This window comes from Trachurus japonicus, chromosome 14 (genome assembly GCF_045865225.1).
Source record: "Trachurus japonicus isolate A0001 chromosome 14, Traja_1.0".
In the NCBI taxonomy this organism is placed as follows: Eukaryota; Metazoa; Chordata; class Actinopteri; order Carangiformes; family Carangidae; genus Trachurus; species Trachurus japonicus.
The window spans coordinates 28753044-28766070 of NC_140920.1; the positions used below are offsets into that span (position 1 = coordinate 28753044).

The 13027-nt window shown below is 43.6% G+C and overlaps 1 protein-coding gene across 1 annotated transcript; it reads left to right on the forward strand.

The window, feature by feature from the left end:
* vps26bl (vacuolar protein sorting 26 homolog B, like) lies at positions 1-13027 on the forward strand. The gene is made up of 6 exons (XM_085798727.1): positions 1-252; positions 4939-5095; positions 7462-7626; positions 8037-8212; positions 8624-8766; positions 12832-13027. The coding sequence occupies exons 1-6, from the start codon at positions 30-32 to the stop codon at positions 12976-12978; spliced, it is 1011 nt and encodes a 336-aa protein (XP_085654853.1). The 5' UTR covers positions 1-29; the 3' UTR covers positions 12979-13027.

Below are 13027 nucleotides of genomic sequence, written 5' to 3' on the forward strand. Positions count from 1 at the left end.
CGGACAGGACCGGACCGGACGCCGCAGCCATGAGCTTCTTCGGGTTCGGGCAGAGCGCGGACATCGACATAGTTCTGAATGACGCCGAGACGAGGAAGAAAGCGGAGCACAAGAGCGAAGACGGCAGGAGGGACAAATACTTTCTCTTCTACGACGGAGAGACGGTGTCGGGGAAAGTCAACGTGACGCTCAAATACCCCGGGAAGAGGCTGGAGCACAACGGCATCAAGATCGAGTTTATCGGGCAGATAGGTGAGCGGCTGGCGGGCCTGCGCTCCACAGCCAGCCCGCTGGCGCACACACACACACACACACACACACACACACACACACACAGAGACACACACACAGGTAGCCGGACTGTGGCAGCAGCTAGCTCCAGCTCAGAACAAGCGGACACACACTCGTTGCAGGGTAAGCGAGGAGGAGGCAGGTCGACAGTCCGAGCTGAGCTGCTGTCAGACAGAACAGGTGTCTGCGTGAAGCGGCGCGTCTCGTGACACACAGATGGAAGCTAACGTCAGCTGACACAGCGGCCATTGGCTGGCTGGCTTCTCTCATTGACCTTTGACCCCTGTTGTTTGAAGCTATCTCTCTTTACTGTCACTTTGGCGCTGAAAGTCCAGGTTATACTTAAAAATTATTTTATTAGTAATACAAATCTTACAAGCAGAAGACATTTCAACAAGGATTACACTTTGAAACTGAGCAAAACATGTCAGCGTTTGAGTAAAATATAACACAGAAACGAATAGAACAGGAAAGCCATACAATTAAAAAATAATAAATATAAATAAAGTAGCCTAAATGTAAAAAAGATAAAATTAATAAATACTAATTACAAGGAAGGTAAATAAAGAAATACAAACATAACAAATTAGAATTATAATATCACAATCAATTTTAGTTTTCTGAGGTCTGATGAAGGGAAAGATCAAATCAATGTTGATATAGACATTGTGCATTTTTAGACTTCATACTTTAAAGGGATAGTTCACCCAAAATTCAAATTTCACTCATTATCTACTCACCCTCATGTGGACTAAGGGCTGGGAGAAGTTTCAGAGTCCTCCGTGGCTTCTCTGAGTTACAGCAGGGCTCCGTGCAGCACTGCCACGGAGGACTCTTCTCCCAGCCCTTAGTCCACATGAGGGTGAGTAGATAATTTGAATTTTGGGTGAACTATTCCTTTAATGTGAGTCACAAAATATAGATAACTCTTTCAAGAAAGTAGGAAAATATGGGGTAACATTTAGAAATTTACATTTGTGAATGAAATATTTTGCCAATATTATGAGGTTATTTAAGGGAAATTCCAACTTTTAGTCCTTTAAAATGACACCAAACCTGATATTACTGTACGAGATAAATTATTATTCAGAAATCGATGACAAAATGCATCCCAAAATAAAACAGAAACATTACAAGAAGAAAATGTGTTCTTGTCTTTCAATTTAAAGGGATAGTTCACCCTAGAATGATATTTCGCTCATTATCTACTCACCCTCATGTGGACTAAGGGCTGGAAGAAGTTTCAGAGTCCTCCGTCCCTTCTCTGAGTTACAGGGGGTCTTGGTGTAGCAGTGCATGTCCATATAACGGTTGCAAAGGGACACCAGGGGCCTCATTTATCAAAGAGCGTGTAAAAGTCCTCTTAAATTTTCAGTACGACGGAAAGGCAAAATGTGCGTACGACCAAAAAATATACACTCTTTTCAGATCTATCAAACTCCGCGTACACACGGCTGCACGGTATTTCCCTTGATAGATCACACCGGACCTGAGAAAAGCGTGGATGAGAACACGCCTCATACCCAGCCTCCTAAACGGCCCCACGCAACCATAAGTGGTCAATGCAAATCAGTTACGTGCATATTAAGTAGCCATGTGCACTCTGGAAACGTGTGGAATGACGTCAGTGGAAGACGGTGAGACAGCAGACGGACGGAGAGCGGAGAAAGAAGCGGAATTTCTCTGAAAGCGAGATACACGGTAACACGGCAATATCAGTCAGAAACATCATCTTGCATTGAAAGGCTTCAATAAAAACAAAAAACTCCCAAATCTAAATGAAACAGAGCAGAAAGAAGAAGAATCATATTTATTCTGTCCCTTATTTTAGATTATGTCATAATAATTTAAAGCAGGGTTTCCACTGCCAGTCAGTACTACTTTGCACCCCTTTCCACTAACCCCCAACTTCCGTTCACTGGAAGACTTGATTTTCATTTGTGCATAGCTATATATTAAAAAAAAACAAAACAAAAAAAACATTGAAGTCCACCAGTCTGTGACTTTTCCTGATGTTGGGCAGCTAGCACCCATTTTTGTTAAATACAATAAATATTATTCACACAAAAAATATCGATCATGTTTTCTCATTTGCTTTGATTTGCTCCGACATTATTATGCTTGCTGCTTGCTTGTGTGTCCAGTCTGGCTACGTAACACACGCACGTCGCAGAAATTATTTTCCAGACTGGACAGACGGGTTGTGGAAGAGGTGTAGCCTACATGCAGGGTGAAAATATCAATATGATATCAAAAGAAAACGAAATTCGTTTTATAAAGCCAGTATTTAGGAGCAAACTAGTGTAAATGCACAGGGGAAAAATCTGAGTCGCTGTGCTTTTCATGTAAAGTGCCGACGTCAACACGTGTGTGGTGGTGGTGGTGGTGGTGGTGGTGGTGGTGGTGGTGGTGGTGGTGGGGGGGGGTCATCATCACCACCACTTGCTACTTCAAACAGTGTCCGCGCTCCTCTCTCCCTCGCATACTGCAGTTCTCTGACTCTGCAGCGGCGTCGCCAATTCCTCCTGTTCTTCAAAAAGCGTGTAAATGCCGGTACGCCATGGTCGGACTGGTCGTAAATTTCGGCACTTTCTCCCGACAGGTTTTGGTTTGATAGATCCCAAATTAGGCGGAGAAAAGTGCGTACGCACAAAACGGGGGAAAGAGCGTGTAAAAAAACGTGTATCCACAATGATAAATGAGGCCCCAGAGCTCTTCGTAAAAAAACACACACAAAAAAACATCCAAATACCTCCATGATGCTCGTATGTAATGTCCGTCTTGTGCTGAAGCCCCAAATTGCGTAATTGTCCCGAAAAAAATTAAATAAGTCTATATATTAAGCTTGTTTGTAGTGGAAGCTTCTCGAAGCTCCTCTTCCTGGTCCGTCCAAATCTCGCGTGATTTGCGCCGGCGTCAGTGCGGTTACTGCGAATCACGCGAGATTTGGACGGACCAGGAAGAGGAGCTTTGAGAAGCTTCCGCTACAAACAAGCTTAAAATATAGACTTATTTAATTTTTTTCGGGACAATTACGCAATTTGGGGCTTCAGCACAAGACGGACATTACATACGAGCAGCATGGAGGTATTTGGATGTTTTTTTGTGTGTGTTTTTTTACGAAGAGCTCTGGTGTCCCTTTACAACCGTTATATGGACATGCACTGCTACGCTGAGACCCCCTGTAACTCAGAGAAGGGACGGAGGAATCTGAAACTTCTTCCAGCCCTTAGTCCACATGAGGGTGAGTAGATAATGAGCGAAATATCATTCTAGGGTGAACTATCCCTTTAATTTTTTTTTTTTACAAAATGTACATAAATTTAAATCAATATTACATTTAAGGTGAATTAGTTGTCTAGATGGGTATCTCATCATACAGAATGCACTTAGTTACAGACTGAAGAGGAAAGCTGCTGCTATGTTTACAGCAATTAATGAAACACCCAGCAGTTTGTATGACAGCTAGAATTACTTGTTACTGTGTCAATAAAAATGTCCTGCAAACACCTGTTATGAACTTGTAGCTGAGTCTATGCTAACTCAGAGCTGTTAGGTTGGCTCAACAGCAGACTGGATGTCTGAATCAGACTCAGAAGCACTTCGGTGCTGCAGCAGACTTCATCACTTCATGTTTTATTGACACTGTGAGCTTCTAAACTAATTAATTAGAACAGAGTCAAATGTACCACAGTGTATAAAGCGATGGTACCTTGGCCTGCTACTTTCAGCAGTCAAAAGTTTGATCTCATGAGGAAATTAAAAAAAACAAAAAAAACAAACGAGTGAAATCATTTTACAATGAATTAAATATGATTAGATATTTTTCATCATCCTTGATTCTAAAGTCCAACAACCTTTCACTGTGTCTGGTATTAAAGAAAATAACTAGAGCTAGAGAACATAAGCAGGTTGTCAGGTGACAGTAGTTAAATGCATTGAATGAATGGAGCAGAGGATCGACTAAAAGCTCAGGCATATCCACGTTCTCTGAGAGCAGACTTGTTAATGATCTAAACACATTTAAACACATTCATGATACACACCCTGATTTTACAAGTGTCAGGACTTTATAACAAACTCAGTCACTGTATTCTTAAGGAGTAAGTCAGCTCTCCATGGTGCACTGCATACAGGAGTGAACATTTCATCTGCGCTGTGTAAAGCCAGTCATAAGAAAAAGTGCTTTACATCATTTGTTAAAATGCAGTTTTTATATTTGAGCACAATTTTGATGAACTGCACAGTAAGAAGTTCCTCTTATTTGATGCTTGTCACACACATTTTACCCTGAGTGCATCGTGAACACTTCCCCTGCTGCTGCTACAGTTCCCCTTTATTCCTCTCATCAACATCTGCCTCCACATGAGAGGGAGAACTCTGAATGGCAGGATACACACATTTCTGTCCCCAGAAAGATGTCAAGTACTGTAGTAGATGTAGTGTGAGGATGCAGTCACTGAAGAACTGATCATTATCTGTGTGATTATCAGCTGACAGAGACACTGGACATCCCCAACTGTCACGATGAAGCCTTTCCAGTCCTCATATCAAATCTGCTTCAAAAGAAAAAGCACAAACTCTTAATGAGATCATGTCAGACCGCTCCGCTGCAGCTGTCTGATGTTCTTCATGTGTCATTTCCAGAGCTGTACTACGACAGAGGGAACCATCATGAGTTTGTGTCTCTAGTAAAGGACCTGGCTCGACCCGGGGAGCTCACACAGTCGCAGACGTTCGACTTCGAGTTCACACACGTGGAGAAGCCCTACGAGTCTTACACCGGTCAGAACGTCAAATTACGGTGAGCTCTTCTCTGTGCAGGGTGTATCACATACACCACATCTTCACTTTATAGTGACAACATTCATGTTGGCAGGAAAAGGAACTAAAAAAAACTGTCCCTCAGATGATGACTGACTGAAGACTGGGTCTAGACCTGTGAAAGTCAGTGAGCATCTCCTTGGTCCTAGAGGGGTTCAGAGTCAGAAGTACTTTATTTATCACAGAGGGGAAATTCTTTTGTTACAGACCTCCCAATAGAAAATAAAACTATGAAATGTAATGAACAGACCCCTAAATATACCTCTAAGATAAAATAAAATAAAACAATTCAATACCCAACCCTCAGAATATGTATCCCCCTTGGCAGCAAGATAAGATAGGATAGACTTTATTGTCCCGATGGGAAATCTGTCTTGGACCATTCGGTGAACAATAGTAAAAAGTACTGTAAAGTAAAAATCCAGTCATATGCAGTACCTCAGTTCAATTGCATGTACCTATTAGGCCTACATCATAAAAAAACAGGATAGGTACATATTTACATGGAATTTAAAAACAAGTATTCAGAGTATAGCTTGTCCAGGTGACTAACCCCTACAGTACAGAGCTAAAAAGTTTGATGGCGACAGGTAGGAATGATTTCCTGTGCTTTCTCTGTGGTGCAGTGTGGATGTATCAGTCTGTTACTGAACGAGCTCCTGTAGCTGATCAGCACAATGTGGAGTGAGTGTGAGGGACAGAGTCGAAGATAAGGAGAAGAAGAAGGAGGCAGTTCTTGTAGCTAGGCTTTTATGACTTCATGTCGAGTCTTGGACTGTGTCCCATGTGTCCTCATCGTTATTGTCAGCAACATGCCAGTGCTACTGTATACTTGACATATGACATTTTAAAATGCTAACACTAACAAGGTAAAGAAAGAGTTTGACATTTTTGGAGATAGACTTACTGATTTTATTGGAGAGATGTGAGCACCAATGAATGCAGAACTATTTCCTGACCACCACCAGGTAAAGGAGACATATTATGCCCCTGTTCCACAAATTCAGATAGTTCCCAGGTGTCTTAAAGACATGTCTGTCACATGCTTTGGTTAAAATACCCCAAGGATCAAACATCACAGCTCTTTTCATCCTCTGAACAGTCTTGTTCAGAACGGCTGGTTTCAGTGTCTGTCCCTTTAAATGCAAATGAGCCACTGCTTGCCCCGCCCCTTCTACCGGTCCCAGGTAGGGGTGGTATTATGCAAATTCGAAAACTAGTTACATCACTGGAAGACAACTGAGGGAACAGCTCGTAAAAAAAACATGGATTTCAACCTACGAAACCTGAAAATTACAGATTTTATTTAGTCAATTCTCACATTCTGGGGGCCGGAAGGCAAAACAAACACACAAATATATGTTAAAGTTCCTCTCTGATAAAAAATAATGTTTTTTGTGCTTTTCACATGTTCCTGTGGCATTTTTCTGATTGCTAGAGGACATATCAGCAGTAAAGTAAGTGCAAAATTGCATTTCTGAGTATTTCTGCCTTCAAATTGCTGTGAACCAATGGCAGACGCAAACTGGCAGTTTCAGGGGCGGGTGCAGAGCAGCGCAGTCTCCACCCACCACTCAGAGGCGCATTGCTAATGAGCTACTGGTGCTCTGCAGAAGGAGAGCCCTGGAAAATGGCACAGGTTTTGTGATTTTGGCTAAAAACTTCATAATCACAATTTAAAGACCACAGAGAGTGCTTTAAAATAACTAAAAAGGATCGTTGGAGGGGGACTTTAAAGAGCCTACAAAAAGTGATATGTCCCCTTTAAATTTCAGCGTCCTGTTTTTACATTTCAGGTTTTTTGTGAAATAAGAGCTATAACATGTGGATTATTGAGTGTTGCAGGTGCTGGTTGGTCAAATTTGTTACTATTGAACATAGTTTCATGCTAACATATTCTTCCCTTTTATTCAGTGTTCTCTGCTAATTTATTTTAATGCCCCTGTGTCAGTGACAGTCAGTCAGAGCTGGAGCTGTATTGGTTTTTTTTTTGGTTGTCAGTCCATCTCATCGTCAAGGACGTCTCACTCTTCAACTTTGAGACGAATGTCCACTTTGACTCGAGGGCAGAGTGATTAGACTTGGGTGATGAAAGGTCCCTCAACAATTTATAGCAACAATACACTCGAGACATCATGTGACAAATTTCACACATGGTTCATGATTAATGTGACTGTGGACAAACAAGGATGTGACCTGAAACTACAGGAAGCAGGCAACCATGAGTCAGTCGACTCATTTTAGTTCTGCTGTGTCCTGAGCAGCGTAACGTCATGCTTCTGTCTCACCTTTGTTTCGCTGCCATCCCATCACCTGTGAGCTAAAAACTGTCGCATTTCCTTGCAGCTACTTCCTGAGGGCGACAGTGAGCCGGAGAATGAACGACGTCAGCAAAGAGCTGGACATTGTGGTTCACACGCTCAGCACCTACCCTGAGCTCAACTCCTCCATCAAGATGGAAGTGGGGATCGAGGACTGTCTACACATAGAGTTCGAGTACAATAAATCAAAGTAGGAGCTGATTCCACAGGTTTCAGATCACAAGAGAGAGTGTACGGTGGCCCTGAAGGCCAAATCACAACGTCATTTCACAAAACACAAAAACATTTAACAAAACACATTTCACAAAACACAAAAACATTTCAGAAAAACACAAAAACATTTCACAAAACACGAAAACATTTCAGATTACGGAATGGGTAGGGTCAACACTTGTTTGTGATTGGATAGCTTTGACTTAGGTTCTATCCAATCACAAACAAGAGGTGTTGTCCCTACCCTTTCTGTAATCTGAAATGTTTTTGTGTTTTGTGAAATGTCGTCATGCATTCTGATTTGTCGTTGTGATTTGGCCTTCAGGGCCACCGTACGAGTGAGAAGAGGAGCGTTTGGATCTGATGGATTGTACTGTTTTCTTACAGGTATCATCTAAAAGACGTGATTGTGGGGAAGATTTACTTCCTGCTGGTGAGGATCAAAATCAGACACATGGAGATCGACATCATCAAGCGGGAGACGACGGGCACGGGGCCCAACGTCTACCACGAGAACGACACCATAGCCAAGTATGAAATCATGGACGGCGCCCCGGTCAGAGGTAAGCAGCAGGGTTTCTAATAGGGGTGGGAGAAAAAATCGATTCACATAAATATTGTGATATCTTTTTCTTTCTTTTTTTTTCTTAAATATTGTGCAATGTGCATTTTTTAGCCTTTTTTACATCCAGAGAGTCCAGGTTTTGAAAAGGGTTTAATTTCACTTTATAATGGAGTATGTTAATTTATAGGCTCCTACAGTATTTGTGTGCAGATAAATGTTAAAAATGCAGACTAAAAATCGAAAGAATCGCAATTTAAATTGAATCGCCATCCAAAAAATCGTAGAAGAATCAAATCGGGAGAAAAGCATATCGTCCCAGCCCTAGTTTCTAACCGTCTGTAATGATTGTGTTGCCGCTGAGGTGGTTTGTTTCTCACTCTGACTCTGTCTCTGACGTCACGTCCTGCAGGAGAGTCCATCCCCATCAGGCTGTTTCTGGCGGGCTACGAGATGACGCCCACCATGAGGGACGTCAATAAGAAGTTCTCCGTGCGGTACTACCTCAACCTGGTCCTCATCGACGAGGAGGAGAGACGCTACTTCAAACAGCAGGTAAACAGCCTCACACACACCGCTGCTGCTTTATATAGACTACGTTCACACAGCAGGACGTGGCCCCAGTCTGATGTCTGTCTGCTGTGACCTACATGAGACTGCAGTGTGGACGGTTAAAGGTGTTCAGAAATGGCCGCATGTCCCGTTTGTCCCGCCTCCTTCCAAGAGTTTCCTTACGAGTTTACACGAGTAAAGAAAACAAATTTGATTGGGCGTTATCGAGCGGGCGGGACACACAGTGTTTCGAAGGAATTTGATTGGATGTTGTACAGCTTGGTGTGTGTGTATTTGTGCGAGTGTGTTTAGCTAACTGTTAGCTAGTAGGCTAGCTACGTTACAGCTGTCGAAGCTTCCTGGTTTTTCTCAGACGTTTGACAGATGACGGGTCCTGATATCATTGGCTGATGAATCGTGAGCAACGTGACACATAATTTGTGCGTCTGCATTATCCTATGTGAAAAAAAAACTACCCCACTTTCACCCCCGGATTTACTCGAAAATAGAATTTTGCTCAAAGTTTGGTCTACATCAGGGGTACTCAAATACATTTGTCGAAGGGCCAGAACACCTTGGGGGCCGCACATTCAAAAAGGCCTAGATTGAAATTAAATTCACCTTTTTCGTCTAATAATTTAAATATTCTTATTTTACTTGTAAGAACATCATTTTTATTTATACACTTCATGGTGTTTTGTATGATATAAAATGAGAAATCTTGACATTATCATATCATCATTTACATATCATGCTGGAGCTTTACACTGCTGACTTGTATCCTCAGACATGCCCTGTGATTTTCAGCTTAAATATGACCTGACCATCACAGGACATGTCTGACTCTGTTCTGAGGATACAAGTCATTGGTCCTGAAATGTGTGTTTCTCTTCTATAACACACATTCTACATCTCGGAGGCGACGTCTTTCCACACACGGGCTTCCTTCACCTTTCAAACGAGGCTGAGCTCAGTGGGAAACAGTAGGAGAGACACAGGCCGATGGAACAGGGACACAACACCGGGGGAGAAGCAGGTCGTGCAGCTGTGCGCAGCAGACGTGCACGAAAAAACAATCGCGTCTCATCAAATGCGCGCGGCTACGGCTTTTGAGTTGTGAGCGTGCATGACGCGCGGCTACATTGAATGGGTTTGAGCGCGCGCAAAAGACGCTTCATCTGAACGCCCCCCCATGCATGATGAAGTGACAGTTGACAGTTGAACCAAGACGGCGGTGAAAATCACCCACCGTCTCTGCAGACAGGCAGGGAAAACCCTGCAGTCCAGCCCGCTCCCCAAACACTCGCACATGGTGATTTGGGTTCGTCGGCGTTTCTGTATCCCAGTGCAGCGCCTCACAGGCACACACAAACGCTCCGCACGTGTTTCCATGTCCCAGCGCTTTGACTTACAGGCGCACGGAGCCCGAGAAATACAGTATACAGTGTAAACTAGTAGAACTCAGTCGCGAGCCTGATTGGAAGGTTCGGCGGGCCGCCTATTGAGTACCGCTGGTCTACATCGTCTAATAGATGAGTCATTACACTAATTTTAAGACCCATAGTGGGATCAAATTCAATTTTCTTTCTGAACACCTTTAATTAACAGTTTATGTGACCTGCATGTGCAGTAGAAGCACATTGCCTGTGCTCTGATGCAGCACGGTGTTTACTAGGGCTGGGAATCGAGAACCGATTCCAACTTGGATCAGTTCCTTGGGATTGTGTGCATGTCTGCTTAACGATTCTGGTTAATGTACGTGCTTCTTCAACAACACACGCTGTGTTCTGGTCAGAACGAAGCAAACACGGCGTCGAGACAGAACCCTCTAAAGTGTGGGGGCAGATTGAGTGATGTGACAGAATCCACACCTGTAGTGTGTGTGTGTGTGTGTGTGTGTGTGTGTGTGTGTGTGTGTGTGTGTGTGTGTGTGTGTGTGTGTGTGTGTGTGTGTGTGTGTGTGTGTGTGTGTGTGTGTGTGTGTGTGTGTGTGTGTGTGTGTGTGTGTGTGTGTGTGTGTGTGTGTGTGTGTGTGTGTGTGTGTGTGTGTGTGTGTGTGTGTGTAAACGTGTGGACTGGACACGTTGGCTGCTCTCACGTCAAGAGTCACTGGATTGTTATTTTTGCTTTAGCCTTTAGTTAATCAGCTCCAGGTGTTTTACAGTTGTTCTACCTGGATGTGATGTGGCTACACAGCCACAGTGACCTGTTATTACCGGACTGAACCAAAGATTAATGGCATTACGTTATAATTCAATCATCATTATAAATGATGGTGCTTAATCAACATCTAGTTTGTTCTCACAAAATAAAGTTTGTGACGTGTCCTGGTGGAGCGGAGCTGCTGACAGATGTGCAGCTGACAGTGACCATTTCCTCATCGCTACCTGAGCCACCGTCCGGTCCTCCCTCCAGTGTCCATACTGTCACAGATATGTGACAAATGTCGACCAAGAGTGATGTCAAGGCTGCGTTGAATTCCGATACTGGTCACATTGCTGTTCAGACTGAGGTGGCGTTTCAAAAATCTGATCTGTATCTGATTTCAATGAAGTATATGAAAGTGGCCCAAATCTGATTAAAAAAGATCAGATGTGATGTGGTTTGTGCTGTTCACTCTGTCGTGACAAAATCAGATCTGGGTCACATAAGGAGGAAAATATCAGATTCAGGCCACTTGGGCCTGCTGTGGAGCGGAGGCATAGTGCAATGGAGGCTCAGGTATTGGAGCTTTTATTCTGTGCTTACTATAACTTCTTTGTCACTGTGCTGTTGTTCATCTGAAAACTTCAGAGATGTGATGTAACTTTAAAGGATAGAGACATTTAGGATTTAGAGACAGAGACAGATGACCTGACTGGTCCCTGGACACAGATGTCCTCCACCAGAAGGAACAGAGCCGACTCTTTTTCCTCAGGAGGCTCAGGTCCTTTGACGTCTGCAGTGAAATGCTGCTCATGTCTTATCATTCGGTGGTGGATGTGGTGAGATGTGCAGCTCTGTGGTTGGCAGCAGTCTGGACTCACAGCAGCAGCAGCAGCAGCAGCAGCAGCAGCAGCAGCAGCAGCCAGTCTCTCATCTCTCAGGAGATCCTGTATCTCTGCTGCCATCAGACTGTACAACACCTCAGCCAGAGGAAGTGGCTCATGGACTCACTGAATTATTATTGTCTTTATTGCCAACTGTTTGTACCACTAATGAGTCGCTGGACAAACAGAATATCCCCCAGGTGATGAACAAACACCCTGACCCCCACTGATCATGGTAGATATGACAGACCGCCGCTACATTCCTTTACACCAGTGATCATCAACTGGTGGCCCGGGGGCCGAATCAGGTCCGCAGAATCTTCCAATCTGGCCCACGACTGAATTCTGTAATTGTGAGGATCAAAAGGGAAATATCTTGTGGTCCCCGCTATAAAAGCAACTGGAAAAACAACCGAGATTGAAATAACTTTATCAGAAACAGGTCTTCATGAGTAGCTTGAGATTCCACAACAAATCGGCAGAACAGGCGGTACTGCATCTTCTATTTCCTCTGATGAAGTTGATTATTGTCATTGTTTTGTCCATAACCTCACATTGAAGCCAGCAACACCCACAAATATCCAGTCAAAATATCTATATCACCCCTGGTGGTTGAGTGTGGTACAGGTGATGGGAGCCTGACTGACAATCGCTAGAAAAGAAAATTAAAACAATCAAAACAATAATAAACATCAAAAACTAAATTATTCGGCCAAAATGTGAATTTAATCTCATTTTATCTGAATGTCCGGCCCCCAAGGCGTACGTGGAGAAAAATTCTGGCTCAAATATAGTTGTTGACTCCTGCTCTACACCATCTCAGACTCACACAACTTTATTAATCCCACCAGGAGCAATTGGTTTCAGCAGCTTGCATACTGCCACACAGTAAATACATAGGGAATAAGGTAAATAAAGAGAGTAAATAAATAGAATAGAATGCCAAAGAAGGGTCAAGTTGAATAGAGAGGGTTAGGTATAATAAATAGATAGGTTGCAAACATCTTGTACATCATCAGTGTTTATTGTCATGTTGCAGGAGATCACTCTGTGGAGGAAGGGCGACATAGTGAGGAAGAGCATGTCCCACCAGGCGGCCATCTCCTCCCAGCGCTTCGAGGGCTCCTCCTCCATCGTAGAGAAGATCCAGGCCCAGAACGCCGAGGAGGAGGAGGACGACAGCTAAAGCCCCGCGCCGCCGCCGCTCGGCCCCCGGCAAGAGTTAGGGTAGAGGC

Excerpts from the sequence above, each read along its gene's own strand:
- vps26bl (XM_085798727.1), top strand. The coding sequence starts at position 30 with ATGAGCTTCTTCGGGTTCGGGCAGAGCGCGGACATCGACATAGTTCTG. Across the intron at positions 7,627-8,036 it reads TTCGAGTACAATAAATCAAA|GTATCATCTAAAAGACGTGA; the intron begins GTAGGAGCTGAT and ends GTTTTCTTACAG. Across the intron at positions 8,767-12,831 it reads GACGCTACTTCAAACAGCAG|GAGATCACTCTGTGGAGGAA; the intron begins GTAAACAGCCTC and ends GTCATGTTGCAG.